We start from the raw sequence: 20726 nt of genomic DNA, 5'->3' as shown, positions 1-20726 counted from the left end.
ACAAGTAGGCAATGTCAGATTGTTTATATCGAACGAAGACAGGCTAAACCTAAGATATAGGCCTTCGTTTGAGATAATTATTTGCGAATTATGTTGATCTTCAATTTGAGATGAAGGAATTGATCCTTTTCATAAAGCACTAATAGAACCGTTCAAGGTTCTTTGTATTCGTTGTTTAAATATATAAATTGCAGCCTCTGGTCCATGATAATTTTACTACAATCGTCTCTTTATCAACAGCACAAAGTTCGTTTGTATCGCCTCATCATGAGTGTGTTCTGTTGGGGGTGTGATAGCCCTGTGAGGAACATGCATCAATCTTTATAGGCATGGTTACTGCGTCTCTCGTCGCCGCGGGCAGGGAACGTCTAGCCGTACTGTGTGTGTCTGTGTGTGTGCTCCCAGAGATACCAGCCTTCGCCACCTAATCTGCAGTCTGAGTTGAGCTGGTCCTGCAGAGTCCAGTCCCCCGGGGAATCTGTCAGTTTGCGCCCCAGGGCCCGGTGGTCCTATCCGGCCCGGTGAGCAGCCTCCGGTCCAGTCCCGCAGTATGAGCCAAACCCCGGGGCAAGTTTGTGATAATCCTCGCTTATGCCTCCGAACTCCGGGCGCTCAGGCTTATGTTCTAAAGCTTATCGCCTCTTCTGGACGCAGGCATGACAGTGAAAGTGTGAGAGAATTAACATATTTATCTGTTGTTTATTGGCTTTTAAGCGGGATGTATGTAGGGCATCAAACGGGGAAGCGTCTGGGATAACCAGCCAACACGTTTGTTTGTTCTGTTATTGTCCTGTGTACAAACACCGTTTCCAAAAAGCGCAGAGAAACAGTACACGGGGAGAACAAAACCCCATTTTGAGGATATAAAATCACCATTATGTAATTAGGCTATGTATTTACAGTGAAGTTAAAATGCGAAGGGAAACGTTACCCATAGGCCTATAGCCTATAAAATGAGATGTGATGGTCATTTTATTCGGGCTTGTTACCTAGTCTGCCCTACCAAGCAAAAGAGCAGTATCTTCACATTAATTGGCCTCAACTCCACAAAGGGCCAATTCAAGCAAATGTTTATATTGTGTCTCTCTCTGTAAGGAACAAAGTTTTCTTGGATGCACATTCTAACTCAAATCGGTATTCTGCGTAGTGTCTCACGTTAAACACCGTGCCCTCACCCTGAACACATCTCTTCGTTTCAGCGACACTGTATAATAGGTTCGCCGCACCGCGGGACACGAGGCATGTGTGACGGGAGCCCTGCTGGGCGCGAACAGCGACACCGGTGAAAGAGCACCCCGCCCGGGGAGAAGCAGACGCACGGGGGGGGGCTGCGGGAATCCGTACCGTCTCTCTCCTCGAGCAGAACTGCTAATTTTGTCGGTTAAAACGAGCGAAGATAACGTTAGCAACGCTGTTTGAGGCGTTTTCTCCCAAATTATCGCGGGCGAGAGAGAGAGAGAGGCGCACACAGCTGTGGCTCCTGTCACCCAATTCGGTTTCAAGTGTTTCTCTGAGATATTTGCGAAACAACAATTCACCTGCTCATTAAACTAAAAAAAATGGACTGTATGGAATTTACAGTTCAGACTTTTGGGGATATTGTGTAGACATCTGGCAACTTTGCCACTCCGTGCGCGCATTCGTGGGTAACGTGGATTTCAATAGCAGTGGAGTTCTGCCTAAAACGCTTACCATTGTCATGAATTATATTTTGTATCAATGATATTGCCTTGATTTAGCCTACCACCTGTAATTGTGTAAATCATGCATTGATCGATCACCGTCCAGATCAGGCTAGTCCATCCTATGCGTAATAGTGCCATAACGATGGTGATTTTCAATTGTTTGCCTTTTGTTGAAGTGTTTTTTCCCCCATCACTCCGTCATGTCTTTTTCACATGACAATGACAACAAGCTTAACCCACCATGACACAGTATCCTCACAGATAGAACAATGAGTGATAGTTGTACAAATCTTTGGTATCCTAAAGTAGGCCTATAAAATCGAGTGAAATAAGAAAATATGTTTTAGTCCACCAGAGGGCGCCTATTCATCACATAGCCCGTTGGTCACTTTTTAAAATAAAATTAAATAGCGTGTGAAGAACACAAGGGGGCACTCTTCTGTATGATCCAATGAAGTACAGTAGCTTCAGTTCAACCCCTGTGTTTTTTGAGTTGGACATACAGGCTCCTACTACCCAGTGCTGTCGGATGAGTCCATAGAGCAGACTCTCTCGTCCCTCTCTTCTTTCTCTCCCTTTCTTCCCTCTGCCTGATGTAGTGTGACAGTGTGCTAGCCCCCAGCACTCTGTTGGCGTGGAAACAATCAGCTTTGACAGAAAGGGGGTGGTGGGGGATTGGGGGAGGGAGGGCAGAGGGCTGCGGCCCGCGGCCTGTGTATGATGAACTGGATAGAAAGACCTGTGGCCAAAAGAGAAAGAGCAAACATACAGCAGAAGATAGATAGATAGATAGATAGATAGATAGATAGATAGATAGATAGATAGATAGATAGATAGATAGATAGATAGATAGATAGATAGATAGATAGATAGATAGATAGATAGATAGATAGATAGATAGATAGATAGATAGATAGATAGATAGATAGATAGATAGATAGATAGATAGATAGATAGATAGATAGATAGATAGATAGATAGATAGATAGATAGATAGATAGATAGATAGATAGATAGATAGATAGATATAGATATCTCATCACTTTTACTAAGAATACACATACCAAATTGAAAATGAACTAATATTTCCCATGAGCCATATAGTATATATATCTTGAAATTGTGTGGGTGGTTTGAGTGCTGGGCTTTTTCTTTGTTTCCCATTGAAAATAAAACAAATTATTGGTTCATTTCCAGCCAGACTTTGTATAGTTTAATTTTATATATATATATATTAATTTCATTCTAATTTGCTGTTGTGGATACTGATATATATATATATATATATATATATAGATATATATATATATATATATATATATATATATATATATATATAATATATAAATATATATATGAGGATCTTTTCCAGTCATTCATATATATATATATATATATATATATATATATATATATATATATATATATATATATATAAAATATATATAAAAATGAATGACTGGAAAAGATCCTCATAGAAATACTAGGCACATTTTAATTAATGAACTGAATATCAAACCACTTCCTGAATTGCCTAAATTGGAAATGCTTAGCGAATGCTCAAACTACCTTCGGTACAACTGGAGGGCTGTAGCGTTACAACAGAAAGCACAACTGGGCTATATCATCATAACCTTTACAGTTCTGTGAGGATAGAAATTGTGCAGAGAGCCTTAACAAAAGTGTTGATGGAGTGCTTTAGAAATGCCAAGGAGAGTCAGGGATGGACAAGATACATATGTCCTCATATAGAGAATGGGAAGTGCTCTTTGCATGACATGAAAATTAATTAATCCACACATTTTTAATTTGATTTTAATAAGATGTTGAAAATGTATAAAGGTCAAATGTATCAGAAGTCCAAAGGCATACATGTTGTAAAGTTGCTATTGAAATGTAGGCTATGCCTAACAATGATGTTATTCTCCATAAAGTAAACCACCATTTAGACAAGAGGCCTTATTGACAGATATCCTCATGAATGCATAATTCATCGAGGCCTGTATTGATTTTTATGTTGAACATAAAATGGCCTAATTCAACGAGGTCACCATTCATCCTGACGAATGCATCATCATCTTAATGCACGTCATTGTAGGCCTATTTTAACATATCAGATTTAACAAACCTGTTGGCTGACATAAAAGGATGACCCTGATTGGGACCACAAATGAACCTAGGCCGATACAGTGCGCCTATAGGCCTATATTTCAATTTGCTGACATGCCCGTGGAAATATTAGGCCTTCTGAAGTCCTGTATCACTGATCATTTCCTTGCCTGCTTGTCCAAGTCTGAGGGGTCCTCTGGGGGTTCGCCGGGACATTCTGAATGTGGGGGTCTGAGACTGAGAGCATTTTTGGTGGGGTCTGGGGTATAAGGTTCAGCTGCCTCGGCTGCATTAACCAGCTAATAAATATGAAAACAGCGTGTTAAAACCTTTATTCGTTCTCTGATTGAAATGATTATACCCTTCTATAAAGTCCCATGTAAATCCCGAAACCTCATAAGGCCCAATGTTGTCCCATAAAACTGTGTCGGACAATAGATGGAGGAAGGGGGCTTTTTCACGCATAAGGGGTTTTCACAAGAGCACATTGAGTGCAGCCCCTCCGCGACACGCCCAGGGATTATGTGGCTGTCGGTGAAAGCGCGTCTAGGAGCGGCAGGTGTGTGTGCCAGGCACGGGGGTCGTGCGGCCGGCGACGGTAGGGGAGCTGGCTATGTCGAATGCGCGCAGCTGCCGGCAGGATTTTTTTCAGAGCTTGTCACTTCCATTTAACTTGCTCTCTTTCACCCCCTTGAGATGAAGTGGTCTCTCGTGCCCAGGTTCCCTCGACGTCCTCTCCCGGTTTAGATACGAAAGGGACCACTAAACGGTGACATCCCATCAACAAAAGCGAGCGGGGGCCACTACCCATCCCGCCTCAGCGCCATGAAATTGTGGATTAAACCGATAAGCGGTGCCACTGATACCGACCTCGCATTTCTTCAGGACCTATAATTGAATGCCAAAATCTAAGAAGGCAAGGTTAAACAAAGTCTTAACACAATAACTCTGTCTATTCCCTCGACACTTCCATTCAAGCCCCAGATTTCTAAATCATGATCCACCACATCATAGGCCAGTCTGTTGGTTAGTGTGAAATTGTTCTTGCAATATTGCAGTAACTTATCAAATGAAACAGGTTACAGTCTAGCCTACGCGGCCAATTAGGCTATCTCACAAATCCATGCGAATGTTGTCTAAATTCACAAAGAAAAATCTGTGTGTGAAGATCAAGAATCTTATCTCAGCAAATTGAACCATGTCAAAATGCTTGAGCCTCACAGCCACAGCCTCGTCTTCCAGACTGTTTTTATCTTTCAGTGTTTACAAAAAGACAAGCATATTTATTGTTTTTTTTGTATGGTGAAATGGGGGCTTTAACCAGTGTAGGCTATTCCCTCAAATGGTTTGCTCCGTGCACCTTGATCCCTAATCTCTGTCGTTCAAACCATGTCCCATTCCAGCAGCTCTCCCCTTAGGGCAAGTTGGGTCCATACATAATCCTCCCAAACTCTGTCACGTATCCCACTGGGGTTTGGCTAAAGTGCTATGTCTGTCAAAGCACAACATTGTCTGCTTTTCACACCATTTCTGGCAAAAAGGATTAATTCCCCCTATAAATACAAACAATAAGACTAAATAACAGCAACCTTACAGTGTGTGTGTGTGTGTGTGTGTGTGTGTGTGTGTGTGTGTGTGTGTGTGTGTGTGTGAGTGTGTGTGTGTGTGTGTGTGTGTGTGTGTGTGTGTGTGTGTGTGTGTGTGTGTGTGTGTGTGTGTGTGTGTGTGTGTGTGTGTGAGTGTGTGTGTGCGTGCGTGCATGTGTGTGTGTTAGAAGTATTGACTGAGGGTTTTGTGAAGATACATAGAAGGGGAAAAAATCTGCTCAGTTCACTAATGCAATTCATCATATTCTACTTGCTGTCTCGTGCGGCTTCAACCCGTGAGTCTCTCTGCTGTTTCCACGGCTGTCCAAATGGACAGTGCTGTAGCAGTAGCCAGTGAATAAAATTAAATAGTGTGATAAACTGGTAGATAATAATCTTTTCATTAAACTTTCATCCCGGGCTAACTTAAATATTCAAGAGGCCAATTACATAGCTTGTATCTTTTTTCTTTAACAAGAGCAGTCAGGGTGAGTGTATCTCGCTTAAGGGTTCAGTGAGAGCATCATTACTGAGTGGTCATGGGGGAGTTGACCCATCTCTCATGTGCTGGGCAGGAACCAGACTGAGAGATGGAACAGGCTGGCTGATGGCTGTCTAAATAAAGGATAGACAGACAGAGAGGTGTATAGATTTTCCAGGCGGATAGTGGAAAGATGTGTGCATTGTGATGTGTGCCACAAACAGTGTGCGTGTGCACGCCACTCTGATCTAGTCTCTCTCTCTCTTTCTCTCTCTCTACTCTCTCTCTACTCTCTTGCTTTCTGTGTGTGTGTGTGTATGCGTGTGTGTGTGTGAGTCAGTGTATTAGCAGTCAGAGCACTGAAGCCCAGAGGCGATTCCTGTGTGTGCTTGCGATAAAGGGGAAAGGGAGGAAGGATAGGGGGAAAGGGTGGGATAGTGTGTGTGTGGGGGGATTGTAGAGGGGAGAGAAAGAGAGGATGAAGTTGGGAAGGGGGTTGTGCAGAGAGAAGGGGGTAGAGATAGAAAGAATGAGAGAGTATGAAGAAGGGGTGAACAACTAGGAGAGCTGAGAGAGCTTCCTCTGTGCTGTCAGTGCTCCTGGATCATGTCCCCATTGGGCTTTCTCTCTCTTTCCCTCTCTCTCTCTCTCTCTCTCTCTCTTTCCTTCCCTCCCTCCTCCCTCCCTCCCTCCCTCCCTCCCTCCCTCCTCCCTCCCTCCCTCCCTCCCTCCCTCCCTCCCTCCCTCCCTCCCTCCCTCCCTCCCTCCCTCCCTCCCTCCCTTTCTCTTTCACAAAAAGAGGAGAAGAGTGTCTTGGCAGGGTAATTAAGAATGGCCTCTAAACACAGGAGTATGGCAGGAATGCTCCAGATGAAAGTAAATGATTAAAATAATTACAGGCTCAGAGCTGACGAGCCGCAGTGTGGGGTGGCCGCCGGACATTTGTCGGTAATTAGATAATTAATCTGAATGCAAATGATGAGCCCTAACGAAGCAGTCAAGCTGAACCAGCGACAACTGCCGAGAGTGAAATAAGGGGAGAGAGAGAGAAATATGAAAATGAGTATAAAATATCCAGCTTCTAAAGTCAGCCTGCCAACACACAAAGCCAACACACATCAGAATTGTAAATCAATAACTCTAGCACCCAGTTTGAGTGGAGCTTGTGCATAAAAAACTCCTCACATCTCTACATCTATAACTTTCACTCATTGTGACAAGTAGACATGAATAACTTGTTAAAAATACACAAGCCTACAAAGGGTGCCTGACAGTCGGAGCTCGAGCAACTGCATAGCAATTTCTAATGTTACAAGGTGCATTTCAGAGAGCTCAAACTGGAGGCTTACAAAGCCCAGATAGACAGAAAAAGACAGAAAACGAATGATGAGTAATGCTAAGACTTTCTGCAAGCAGTTTAAATGCATCTGCAAATTGTGTGTTTATTGCTTTCTAACCTGTGTGTTGATCATTTTCTAACCGGACATTCAGCAGGCTACAGAGTTGGGAGGTTTGGACCGAACAAACTGAACGAGCAATCCCACTTGAAAACCAAAGCAAACGGAAATCATACTCAATAAAAGGACAAATTCATTATACAATCTAAGATGTATTATAAAAAAATAATTTTGCTTTTATGCAGAATGTGTGTGTGTGTGTGTGTGTGTCTCTTTCTGTCTGTGTTCAACAGTTTTTTTTATGTGTCTTTGTTCTTTGATCTTGCTTTAGGCTATTAAACATCCCAATTTAATTCAATACAATTAAGTAGTCTGTATATTCCAGAGATACAGTAGATTGTACCACAATCATTTGCAGTAGACTTTCAGTGGCAGCACCCAGACCTGGGTCATCACTAGTTACCACAGCCACAAAGTCGTAAACCTCGCCCATTTCTACAATTTATCTTCCTAAAATATTATTTTAAGCCTAAACCTAACCACACTGCTAATCTTATGCCTAACCCTAACCTGAAATTTATGTTTTTTTGTTTTCAATCATTTCTGACTTTGTGGCTGTGGTAACTAGTGGAAACCCCAGACCTTTGTCATATGAGAGGAGAAAAACGTCATATTTCATGACGTCAACATTATGCGCCTCTCATTCAAGTTTTGCTGTGTAATCTGAGGAAACGAACGAGGTTGCGTTGTTCCTCAGGCAAAACTTTACTTCAAAATTGTTACTCGGAAGTTACAGTATGGAATATTTGATCGGAATTCAGGGACAAGACTTTGTCCTAGTTGCTGCTGATAATGTTGCAGCCCACAGCATCGTTAAGATGAAACAGGGTATGCTCGTTTGCAGTTGGCTAGTCATTGCTCGTTTGCAGTTAGCTAGTCGCTAAATTAGCCAGCTAGCTAACGTTATTTAGCCTGCTTTTGTTAGCCATGAACTCATTTGTAAAATCAGCAAAATGGCATAAATATTTTTCTCACACATTTCAGTTTTGAATCATATAACGTTACTGAAACATTAATTATAATTGTTGTTACCTAGTTAGCTAAGCATGCTAGTTTACATGTTATGAGATAACAGTAGTTTAGCAAACTAGCTAGAATCTATGTGAGCTAATCAGCTAGGAAGCTTCCTCCCTGGCCAATGAGTCGAGATCAGAAAAGCGGACACTCGCTACCGAATTGATTTGGCTTCCAGTTATCACCAACGTTTGTTTACTAACAATTGTGTTGGAAGAGCTAGTAAACTTGTTAACTTGCATGTCCACAAACCCCAAGCAGATTTGCGCTAGCTACCTAAAAATGCTAGCCATCTAGCTAACTCCCTTCATTCAATTGTGAAAGTGAAAGTCAGCAAGGAGCGCACACAGCTAGCAGGCACAGATTATTATCAAAATGACTTGCAATATTTTCCTCAAAGTAAGACAAGTCTGAACGAGTAGAGCTATTTGTAATCAAACTAACTTAAAGAATGTATTATTTGGATTTATTTCCATACGTCATGTTGAACATGTCACTGGAGTGCGTATTTGATTAAATAACTAACACCTTGTCTATCGCCCTCAGACCAGGACAAGATGTTCAAGCTGAGCGATAAGATTCTGTTGCTATGTGTGGGAGAGGCAGGAGACACAGTGCAGTTTGCAGAGTATATTCAGAAGAATATTCAGCTATACAAAATGAGGAATGGTAAGTGCCACCCATTTCTTCTTTCTCTGGTGTCAAAATGAAGATGGCCTAGTACTACTCATGCCACCGCTACTGACATATGTACATTCAATACTCATTGTGAATATTGTTTGTACATTTTATTTATGAATGTTTTTCCCCATATTTATGAATGTCTACCCCATGGTGACATCTGATGGAGCTTTCCTTTCATTTGGACTCTTTCAGGTTATGAACTCAGTCCAACAGCAGCAGCCAACTTCACACGCAAGAACCTTGCAGACTACCTTCGAAGCAGGGTAATTATTTAATGTGGACCAATGCTTTTATTTCTTTCCAATGTAGCCTAGCATACTGTACTGCAATACTCCAAAGTTGCTCTGTGCTATTGCCACTTAGCCAGTGTCTTGGCTGAGCAAACCTATTTTGGTGATTTCTGGTATGTCATCAACATAAATCAATCACAGCACATTGTTGGACTCATTCAGCAGTTTTTACCTGAATAAATACAATACTATTGGAAGTTAATGTTGAAAATTCAAGTTATACTGATCAAAAATACAAACGCAACATGCAATAATTAACGATTTTACTGAGTTTAGGTTCATATAAGGAAATCAGTCAATTGAAAGGAATGAATTAGGCCCTAATCTATGGATTTCACCTAACTGGGCAGGGGCGCAGCCATGGCCTGGCTCCCAAGGGGTTGTGCTATATCCTCCCAGGCCCACACATGGCTGCACCCCTGCCCAGTTATGTGTAATCCAACCTCTGGGGAGCCAGGCTCAGCCAATTGGAGTGATCCCACCCCACACACACACAAAAGGTCTTTATTCCAGACAGAAATACTCCTCAGTTTCATCAGCTAGTCTCAGACGATCCCGCAGGTGAAGAAGCCGGATGTGGAGGTCTGGGGCTGGTGTGGTTACACGTGGTCTGCGGTTGTGAGGCCGGTTGGACGTACTGCCAAATTCTCTAAAATTACGTTGTAGGGGGCTTGTGGCAGATAAATGAACATTTACTCCCCCCCCCCCGGCAAAAGCTCTGGGGGACATTCCTGCAGTCAGAATGCCAATTGCACGCTCCCTCAACTTCAGACATCTGTTTCATTGTGTTGTGACAAAACTGCACATTTTAGTGGGCATTTACCTGTGTAATAATCATGCTGTTTAATCCGCTTCTTGATATTCCACACCTGTCAGGTGGATGGATTTTCTTGACAAAGGAGAAATGCCCACTAATAAGGATGTAAACAAATTTGTGCACACAATTTGAGCGAAATAGGCCTTTTGTGCATATGGAACATTTCTGGGACATTTTATTGTAGATCATGAGACATGAGACCAACGCTTTACGTGTTGCGTTTTATATTTTTGTTCAGTATATATTCCTAAAACTTAAATTGAAAATGATGCCACTTCCTGTTGACACGACATATTGATAAATAGCCTAATGTCAAAACAGTTTAAGTGTCCAAGTCAATATCTAATATGCAGAACATTTTATATATTGAAAACTTAAACATAAAATGTATTATCTACACATACATTTTTATGAACACCTTATAAACTGCACACGCACCAAAAACCCTGTTATTTTGTCAATTGGCAATAAATGACTGATTGATTGATTGGAGGGGGGCACTGTTGAAACTTCCACAAAGCAAAAAACACATGGAAACTGAATAAATTTACATCATTGGTTAGAGGAAAACATACATGACACAGATGGCTACATTTTGGAATGTTGCATTTTAATATGGCGGTCGCCAAAACAGAAAGAAAAACACAACACTGTTTAGTCAATCATGCCTAAATTCCTAATTTGGCCCTCATACTATCATGGTCACCTAATCATCCCCAGTTTCCAATTGGCTTATTCATCCCCCCTCCTCTCTCCTGTAACTATTCCCCAAGTCGTTGATGTAAATGACAATGTGTCCTCAGTCAATTTACCTGGTAAAATAAAAATCTATTATCACTTTGATATCAATTGCGTTGGAGGGGGGAGATGAGGTTGCATGTCCTATTAAAACTAACATGCTGACCAAACCGACCGCGCACATGTTGATTTTGTACCCCCCACACCAGACACGATCAGGATACTATGCAGGTTGAAATATCGAAAACAAAGTCTGAACCAATTATATTAATTTGGGGACAGGTTGAATTTATGGCAATTTGGCTAGTTAGCTTGCAGTTGTTAGCTAATTTGTCCTGTTTAGCTAGCTTGCTGTTGCTAGCTAATTTGTCCTGGGATATAAACATTTAGTTATTTTACCTGAAATGCACAAGGTCCTCTACTCCGCCAATTAATCCACACAAAAACGGTCAATTGAATCGTTTCTAGTCATCTCTCTTCCTTCCAGGCTTTTTCTTCTCTTGACTTTATATTGAGATTTGCAACTTTAATAAATTAGGTGCATTAGCGCCACTGACCTCGTTCATCTTTCAGACACCCACGTAGGTATAACCAATGAGGAGATGGAACGTGGGTACCTGCTTCTACAAACCAATGAGGAGATGGGAGAGGCAGGACTTGCAGCGCGATCTGCGTCACAAATAGAACTGACTTCTGTTTTAGCCCGTGGCAATGCATATACTCTCGTTGGCGCGCGCAAGCAGTGTGGGTGCAATAATTGAATAATATAGATTGCTACATTTATTTTGCAATGCTCACGCATGCGTCTCAAGCTGTGTAGTCAGCCTGTAAGGCTCCTATCTATATTTAGGAATGGTGGATGTTGATTTCAGGAGGCTGCCATCGCGGAAAATATATATATATATTTTTTGCTTATCTTCAACGAAACACGACCCACAGTGGGATACCAACAGTGACAACAGTTGACTGAAATTTAAGTGATAGTTTGACTGTCAAACCCGAAGCTTGGTGTGTGTCCGGCGACATTTATACAGAGACCGCCCCGAATTATCAGTGTCATTTGAGAAAGAAAATCAGAATTGCATTTGAAGTCTTGCGACCCCCAGTGCATATGACAAAGCCAAAGATATTGAAATGTTTTAAACTGGTTGGAACCAAAATAATTTTACAATCGTTTAGTTCTGAACAGAACCCCCCTAACTAGGCCTATAGTATCCTTAACTAGCATTGAACAAGTTAATCCATACATCTCTAGCTCATCAAAAAGCTCTCTCCCTGTCTACTGAATCAAGCTTGTAACGTCAGTACAGTAGCCTAATGCTTTGGAGGAGCAGGTAGCCGAAACACACACAGGCAAAGATTTCCAGCTTGCAGGTACGCTGGAGTAAGTGTCTGAGTGAGTGAGGGCTTTGCATAGGGGTTTTTCTATAAATCATGGGGCCAATGTGTGACATTAGGATAAATGAAACAGACTTTTATCCAGGTCCACACGTGTACTTAGAGGAATATATGCACATTTGCCCATAACGCCACCTATGCAACAACATAGGCCTAGGATTATACATCCTTTAAGCAGGGCTCATACAGAGAGTGGCAAGTCAAATTCAAGGACGTCTTCAAGCACTTAATTGTAATTTTTATATAATTGTACATAAGACTTAATATAGACCCCCCCCCTAAAAAAAAGTGTTTAAAAAAGTAGGCCCTTACCACTTTAAGAATAATGCATTTTGTAGGCCTTGTCAATGCATTGATATTCAAATTATTATTACATTTTAAATTATGGGAGAATGTGGAATTGCCTGACTAAATAAATTGGATACATGCATGGAGATTTTTCTGTAGCCTATGTGGCCGACACAGGCACACATCATAAAGCCACGAATAGCTGTAGCATTAATCTCACCATCGCTGTTTTTTTAATGAGCAACCAACCAAAAACCTTGTTCCCTTTTGTAATGGAGGGATTTGTATAGGAAGCCAAGTTAAAGCCAGCATTCGATGTTGTCGTCCTCAAAACTACACACAGTTTTACCGCAACAGAGTAGCGCTACACCTTTCAATAGAATCAACCAGTGGCCACATCTCTCCACCAAAAAATATTAAAATGAAATCGCAAATAATTATAGGGGACAATAATTGGCTACAATAATTACAAGGACTTCTCAAGCACCAACTTTAGGAAATGTCTGATTTTCAAGGTATGTCTGTTCCAGTACATGAATTTCTGAGCTCCAACAAGTTCAAGCAGCCTAGGCTACTTCAAGCCCCTTGTATTGTTTTTAAAATTGCAGGTGTAACATGGAAACCAAAATGTATTTGTCAAGTTATTTCATTACCAGATCTACTAGGCTATGTAATTTGTCATCTTTATATACATAATAATTAATAGGAATAACGTTGGGTGTTGCGAAATAGTCTATGATTGAGCACAGTATACTCCGTGTCTAATCGAAGGCGCCAACACACGAAAACACAAACTCATTACCTTGACGCTTTCTCTGTTAAATCTGACGACACCCTGCTGAAAATCAAGCAGAGAACAGATGATCAACATCAATATGCTAGGGATATTAGATCCAATGTGGATCCAGGCTGTCTTCACCGGCGTAACGAATGAGAGACATAAATATTCTAGACATTCCTCGCCCAACACCTTTATTCCAGCACTGGGACTGTTGTGATAGTCAAACAGCTATTGGTCACTTGACTGTCATTCAGAAAATTCTTTCCAGGATTAAGACGTGTGAAAATATCACAATGAAATGATATATTTTATTTAACCTTTATTTACCTAGGCAAGTCAGTTAAGAAGAAATTCTTATTTTCATTGACGGCCTAGGAAACAGTGGGTTAACTGGTCTAGGAAACAGTGGGTTAACTGGTCTAGGAAACAGTGGGTTAACTGGTCTAGGAAACAGTGGGTTAACTGGTCTAGGAAACAGTGGGTTAACTGCCTTGTTCAGGGGCAGAACGACAGATTTTTACCTTGTCAGCTCGGGGATTCGATCTTGAAAGCTACTAGTCCAACGCTCGAACCACTAGGCGACCTGCAGCCCCTAATTAAACAGCTCAACACCAAATGCGCATCCAGCAAGTATTATGCATCATTATTGAAGAACCACATTAATGGCATTATTGATTTAGGTTTTAAGTATCAGGGTCAGGTGACTCTTTCGGTTAGAAGCATTTGATTTTCCAATTGCATACATTTTTGGGGATTTTGTGTGCCCATGAAAACTGTTTTCACCCCGTAACATAAGGAGACACGAAATGTTACGTAGTTATACTGTATTTCTGAGATCTATATACAAAAAAACTGTCCAACAGCTCGATCCAGGATTCTTACAGGGTTCAAGTTCAAATGTATAATTTAACGGATTAATACTTCATATATGATATAACTACAATTTACACTGCCATAAATGCAAGGACAGAAAAGTATTGTTTTATGTCAAATGATTTTGGGCAAAAATGTCAAGACACCAACCATGAGAAATTAGCAGGTTTTAAATTAATTTGATTAAATACAGCAATGTTCCCCCTTATAGCTTAATGTAATGCCATGAAAAACAATTATAGATATTATCAATGACTTATTGACTATTATGGACTATCTATAGCAAGTTGTCCAGCGTAGGAAATCCTCACTGGTACCCTAGTTTATACAATTACCCATAGGCACTTTGTTTTGTTGTGGCACTATAAAGAAAAATGCCTGGGACGTCAAATACAGGAAATAACTGGTTCCCATGCTCTTAAAATAACACTTCTGTTCCGGAACAGTATGAATCACTTTCGTTACGTTTCTGTTCCTTGAAAATGTTTTATTTTCGTGTTTTCAGTTATTTTCCTTGAACCGCTTCCAACCCCTGGTTTTAAGCACTTGATCTTGTGTCATCGTTTTGACCAATCTGAGGTAAAAAAAAGATGTGTAATTCCCCCCAATTGGATGTGGTCAAAACGTCCGCTTGTGTAATGTAGTAACACATACTGTCCACATGAAAAGGTAGCGTAAATATACATTAATTAGATATGTCAAAATAATCTTATTTTAGGATGATGGTGAATTATTTGTTCAAATATCACATAGCTATATTTCTATATAAGGGGGGGTGCTCCTAAGCAAAATCTTACCAGGCGCTTGTGCAGCGGGCTGAATGTTTGACGTCCCTACTATGTCACGCATTCAGGTCGGATTTCAGTCTAATGGACCTGCGACACTAAACTTTTGCGGAGCGCGAGACATTCCCGTTGTTTTCCGAGGAAAACTGGGCACAAGCATGCCTGCCTCTTCCAGCGAAGCAGCTAAAAAATAAAAACTACTGCTGTCATGACGCGCTCGTGTAGCACACGTTACACGCATCTTGTCTCCGTTGTGTACCTCTACTATATCAGTCTGAGATGTGGGCGACGAGTTTATTTTGACTGATCCAGAGACTGTTGTCAATATGTTGTGAGTTGGCCTAAGTGTCGCTCCAGTCTCAAGGGTAGGCAACACCTGCGGCAGAAACAGAGAAACACCCATCGGGTGCCTGTCCTACCACTCCCTGGTTGTGAAGCATTGAACGTGTGTGTATGACGATTGTGTGTGTGCCAGAAGGAAAGTGTGGGAAGGACATCCGAGTCAAGTCTCCTCGTATCCGTCCCTCTCAATCTCATATGGTTGCGGCGAGGTTAATATGTTAGGAGTAGTGCAGCCGCTGCCTGTCACAATAGCAGAAGGATGAAAATAATTACAAGAAACAATTAGTGGGGCTGAGGAGGGAATGTGGGACACAGGGAGGGGGGAGCAGAGGGAGTGGGAGAGGGAGGCTAGAAAGGGGGCCAGTCCCAAGGGCTTTGAACTAGGCCCAGAAGTCAACACGGCACAGAAGGGCGTGTGCAATTGAGAGTCGGTGTTACAGTTGGGCTGCTACTGGTTCAATATGTGCTTTAGATATTGGATAACATTACAAAATATTCAGAAATTCATGCCTGCCCAAAGGCAGTAAAAACATATTTTTTTTACCCTGTGGTACATATATCCTTGTTAATGTATATTGAATTTCCGTACGCTGTTCTCAGTTCTCGCAGGGCTTCCAAACAGTTTCTCCTCGACATCCCACACCTTCCTTTAGCTGTGCTCTCCAATTCACACCCACCCCAGAGTATTTGGACATGCACATATGTTAGATAAACACGTTTTCCACACGTTCCGGAACATTTCTGAATGTTTCTCTCTCGTCCACCTGAGTGGAGGGTCGCGAAGCTGTTAAGCGAAGAGGATGTCTCTTGTGGTGCGAAAACATCAGGGGATGAGTGGTGGTGATAGAGCTTGGCATTGGGTGGGTGGGTGCTGTGTACCTACCAGGAATGGTGTGAGAGAAGGGCAGCCTGAAGTCAACTTTATTATGTATTTCAAAAACTATTTTCTTAAAATGGACAGCACAGCCACTGTTCTTGTTTAAAACGTGAGCGGTGATGAACTTTACAGGCTTTCTCTGTTATAAACCATTATCTCAGTCGTATGTAGCCTCTTGGGTTGTATCCCAAAGAACAAGTAAGCCCTCTTGCTTTATTTAAAGATTTAGCAAAAAGGCCACGGCAACAGTTTGCCTAGTGCTAGTGTTGCATATGGGGTTTTTGTTTTTAAGTACAGCGCGGGCACAAATAATTACTAGTGCCATATTGCACATGACTCCCCTGTTCCAGCACAGATGAACAATTAATACAGCAGATTGAGGGGAAATGCCAATAAAGAGAACATGTCCTGGGGCACGGTGCAAAGAGGGTGGGAGGGAGGGCACGGTGCACAGAGAGGGGGAGGGAAGGAGAGGGGGAGCGAGCGCTGGCACGTGGAAGACGAGAGGGAGAGCGAGCAGGGTTGATTTACCACGGTTCACTTCGTTCATCACCAGACACAACCATACATCCTCCTTTTTAGTTGAATGCCTAATACCGTTGGACACCCCATCTCTGGTGTGTGTGATGAGGTTCTTTTGAAGACATATGTGTTTGGGACTTGGCCTGAGTTCAGGTGCTGGATTTAACGAGCCTGCTGCCTGGTGGCCTCCTAGGTGTCATGAGGAGGAAGGGTTATTTTGATGCCAGCTCCAGCACTGTATTTTTTACGCCGTAACCTGTAAGACAGGTGTTGCTTGGGTGAGTGTGGGTGGTAACCTGTAAGACAGGTGTTGCTCGGGTGAGTGTGGGTGGTAACCTGTAAGACGGGTGTTGCTCGGGTGAGTGTGGGTGGTAACCTGTAAGACGGGCGTTGCTCGGGTGAGTGTGGGTGGTAACCTGTAAGACGGGCGTTGCTCGGGTGAGTGTGGGTGGTAACCTGGTGTTGCTCGGGTGAGTGTGGGTGGTAACCTGTAAGACGGGTGTTGCTCGGGTGAGTGTGGGTGGTAACCTGTAAGACGGGTGTTGCTCGGGTGAGAATGGGTGGTGACCTGTAAGACGGGTGTTGCTCGGGTGAGTGTGGGTGGTAACCTGTAAGACGGGTGTTGCTCGGATGAGTGTGGGTGGTAACCAGTAAGAAGGGTGTTGCTCGGGTGAGTGTGGGTGACGCCACTGGGGTGTTTCCCGGGGGACACCAATGAGTTCAGGCATGGCCTGGCGAGACGTAACCCCTTTCCACAGGGAGTGTGACAAGTCAGCCTTTCTTTCCCCCGAAGAAAGGGTCTCGCACGTACACAACGTTGATACTTGGGGCAGGTGTTCAGATGACAGCAGGTTACTGCAGCTCGGGGGATGTCACGTTGGACATCCACTGTGTCGCTCTCCCTCTAGGACTGGGTTCATATGCAAAGCTTAGCTGCTGAATTGTAACGTTTGTTTCATAGCGTCAGTGGGTTTAACTCATTTGAACCAGGAAACTCCGCAATTGTCAAACGTCAATCCAGGGCGCTGCGCCATGACCGCTTTCTGTAACTTCAATTTGTCCTGATAGGGGGATTATAACAAGGAGGGAGGATGGTGAAAGGGGAGAATTGCGAAAGCGGAGAAGAGCTCATTGAAATGGAGTGGCTAGAAGGGTAAAAAGTAATTTTAAGGGAGAGGGAAGGAGGGAGACTACTTCTGAAGTTTTTAATGAGCCCTGGCATTACTCCAGGGCATAGGGTGAAGGCGGGAGTGGGGGGCAGCAGCGGGGGTCCGTTTCCCAGCAGATGTCACACTGCCAGTGACACCACGACCCCCCCCAATGCCCCTCCTAACCCCCTCAGTCCTCTCCAACCCATCTACCCCCCACCCTCCAGGTTGCGACAGTTTCACACCCCTCCCTGTTCTCTTGTGCTGCTGTTGTTTTACCTCTCGTTTTGTTTACTTCCAAATCAAAGCTGATCATTAATAGCAGCGACGTTTGAACAATCTGAAAATAACTTGCTACTGGGTATCTTTTTAGTTGCCTTCTTTTGTGCTCTTAATCACACTGCCGCTTCCTAGTGTCTGGCACCCAGCTTGTGCAATGATGGTTCAGTGTGCTGACCGTAGAGAGAGATCGCTAGAGAAGGTGTATTATTAAATCGTTTCGTCTCTATGGGACTGACTATTGGTCGATGTCGTAACACCAACCTCGGAGGATAATAACAGAGGAAGAGAAAACAGGACCTTTGTTGTTTGAGTGCGGACAAAGAATTGTAATTGTGTGTGTCGTCCTTCATCACATGCCCATTGTGAGAACCTTGTCATAACACCATAATGTCAAGATGTGGCGACAGTATCGCCGTAACAATCCCAATTGTTTTCCCATGTCTTCACTGACCCATACCTCCTCGTCTCCTCTGTCACCAGACTCCCTACCATGTGAACCTGTTGCTGGCTGGGTTTGATGAGACGGACGGCCCAGGGCTCTACTACATGGATCACCTGTCTGCTCTGGCCAAGGCTCCCTTCGCTGCCCACGGCCACGGAGCCTACCTCACCCTGTCTATCCTCGACCGCTACTACAGACCAGGTGGGATCTCTCTCTCTCTCTCCACATCTTTTACTGTTCCTCTATTTTATTGGCCTCATTATCTCTCCCTTTTCTCCTCTTTCTGCCTCCGTTGCCCACTATCTTCTGCTCCATTCCTCTTGTCGGTTTCCCCTATTCTCTCTCGCTCTCGCTCTCTCAACACTCTTCACGGGATTTAATATTAAATGATTTGAAGAGTTCTTGTATTTAAGTTCTTCTTCATCTGGACGTGAAGCTAACCATAATTCTCTCATCACTCTCGTGCTTCAGATCTGACTCGGGATGAAGCCGTGGACCTGCTGAAGAAGTGCATTGAGGAGGTGAGCTCCTTTCTTTTTCCTGTTTAGAGCTAACTGAATGACGGCACTGTGCTTCATCACCACCACCTTTATGGGGCGGCGGGTAGCCTTGAGGTTAGAGTGTTGGGCCAGTAACCGAAAGGATGCTGGATCAAATCCCCGAGCTGACAAGGTAAAAAAAAAAGTTATTCTGCCCCCGAACAAGGCAGTTAGCCTACTGTTCCCCTGTAAGGCTGTCATTGTAAATAAGAACTTGTCTTAACTGACTTGCCTAGTTAAATAAAAATACAAATAAAAACTATTTGTTGGTTTCGGGTCATCACATTTGGAAATGTTACGGGATAATCACAATCAGCAGTCGGGGGCATGTGACTTTAATTTGTCAAATAGAGATGTCTTTATATTAGGAAAACGACATTTTGCGAGAACTGTTCAAGGAACAGAACATAACAGCCATAACATGCATATAGCTTTTGTTTCTCCTATACACTTGCATTGGTATATGACTCATGACCTAACTCCCCCTCCCTCTCTCTCTCTCTCCGCTCCAGCTGAACCACCGCTTCATCCTCAACCTGCCCTCCTTCAGCGTCCGTTTGATTGACAAGGACGGCACCCATGACCTGGAGAAGCTTATCCCTGTGGGCTCCAAGTGACCGCTCACTGCTTACCCCTAATGCCCACATTTTTGTACCGTAGACCTTGCCCTTTATGTTCCAATAAAACATGACGCACTGTTGAGATATCTTTTTGTCCTCGTAGTGCTTTCTTCAGGCTCCCCTATAAAGAGAACAGCCTTCTGGCTGTGTACTCTTGTTGACGCTGTAGTCTGTGTGTGTGTGTGTGCTCCTCTGTGTTTGTACGTGCATTGTCGACCATGAGAAAGTGAAAAGCCGTATGACCAGAAATGAATAATGAATACAAATATATAATGATGGACCTTTCATCTAAAAGTACCTCAATTAAATGTGGGTATTTTCATGACTTTATTTCTACTGTAGTTAAGTAACAAATCAATTATAATTACATTTTACAGATGTGTATTCTTTACACAGTATATTTTAAGTATTATGTTTATATACTATATACATAGCCTATTGACTCTTACCTACAGTGGTGTAAAGTACTAAAGTAGTTTGGGTTATCTGTACTTTAATATTTATATTTTTGACAAATTTTAATTTTACTTAACTACATTCCTAAAGAAAATATTGTGTGTTGTACTCCATACATTTTCCCTGACACCCAAAAGTACTCATTACATTTTGAATGCTTAGCAGGACAGGAAAGGGGTCCAATTCACGCAATTATTAAGAGAACATTTATTTAAATAACTGCTGTCTGGTTTGCTTAATATAAGCAATTATTTATATTTTTGAAACTTAAGAATATTTAAAACCAAATACTTTGATGCTTTTACTCAAGTAGTATTTTACTGGGTAACTTTCACTTTTAATTTTCTATTAAGGTATCTTTTACTAAAGTATGACAATTGGGTACTTTTCCCACCACTGATTATCTAGCTGTAACAAGTATCACCCTAATTTTCCTCTGCATTCAGGAAAAACTAAACATCCGGATGGGAAAACTGGGCCACAGTAGTGAACATCAAGCCAGTGTGTCTCCA

The 20726-nt window shown here is 42.5% G+C and overlaps 1 protein-coding gene across 1 annotated transcript; it reads left to right on the top strand.

The window, feature by feature from the left end:
* The first annotated feature begins 7951 nt into the window (after nt 1–7951).
* Nucleotides 7952–19844, top strand: LOC112264873 (proteasome subunit beta type-2). The gene is made up of 6 exons (XM_024441766.2): nt 7952–8146; nt 8879–9001; nt 9209–9279; nt 18638–18800; nt 19071–19120; nt 19651–19844. The coding sequence occupies exons 1-6, from the start codon at nt 8056–8058 to the stop codon at nt 19753–19755; spliced, it is 603 nt and encodes a 200-aa protein (XP_024297534.1). The 5' UTR covers nt 7952–8055; the 3' UTR covers nt 19756–19844.
* The last annotated feature ends 882 nt before the right edge of the window (nt 19845–20726 follow it).

The sequence above is a fragment of the Oncorhynchus tshawytscha genome, linkage group LG13 (assembly GCF_018296145.1).
Source record: "Oncorhynchus tshawytscha isolate Ot180627B linkage group LG13, Otsh_v2.0, whole genome shotgun sequence".
NCBI classification, from domain to species: Eukaryota; Metazoa; Chordata; class Actinopteri; order Salmoniformes; family Salmonidae; genus Oncorhynchus; species Oncorhynchus tshawytscha.
This window is presented reverse-complemented; position numbering and strand designations above follow the sequence as displayed.

What these genes read in the sequence shown, in the direction of transcription:
- LOC112264873 (XM_024441766.2), top strand. Translation starts at nt 8,056, where the DNA reads ATGGAATATTTGATCGGAATTCAGGGACAAGACTTTGTCCTAGTTGCT. An exon ending in CAGACTACCTTCGAAGCAGG is followed by an intron (nt 9,280 to 18,637) that starts GTAATTATTTAA and finishes CTCTGTCACCAG; the next exon opens with ACTCCCTACCATGTGAACCT. An exon ending in CGACCGCTACTACAGACCAG is followed by an intron (nt 18,801 to 19,070) that starts GTGGGATCTCTC and finishes CTCGTGCTTCAG; the next exon opens with ATCTGACTCGGGATGAAGCC.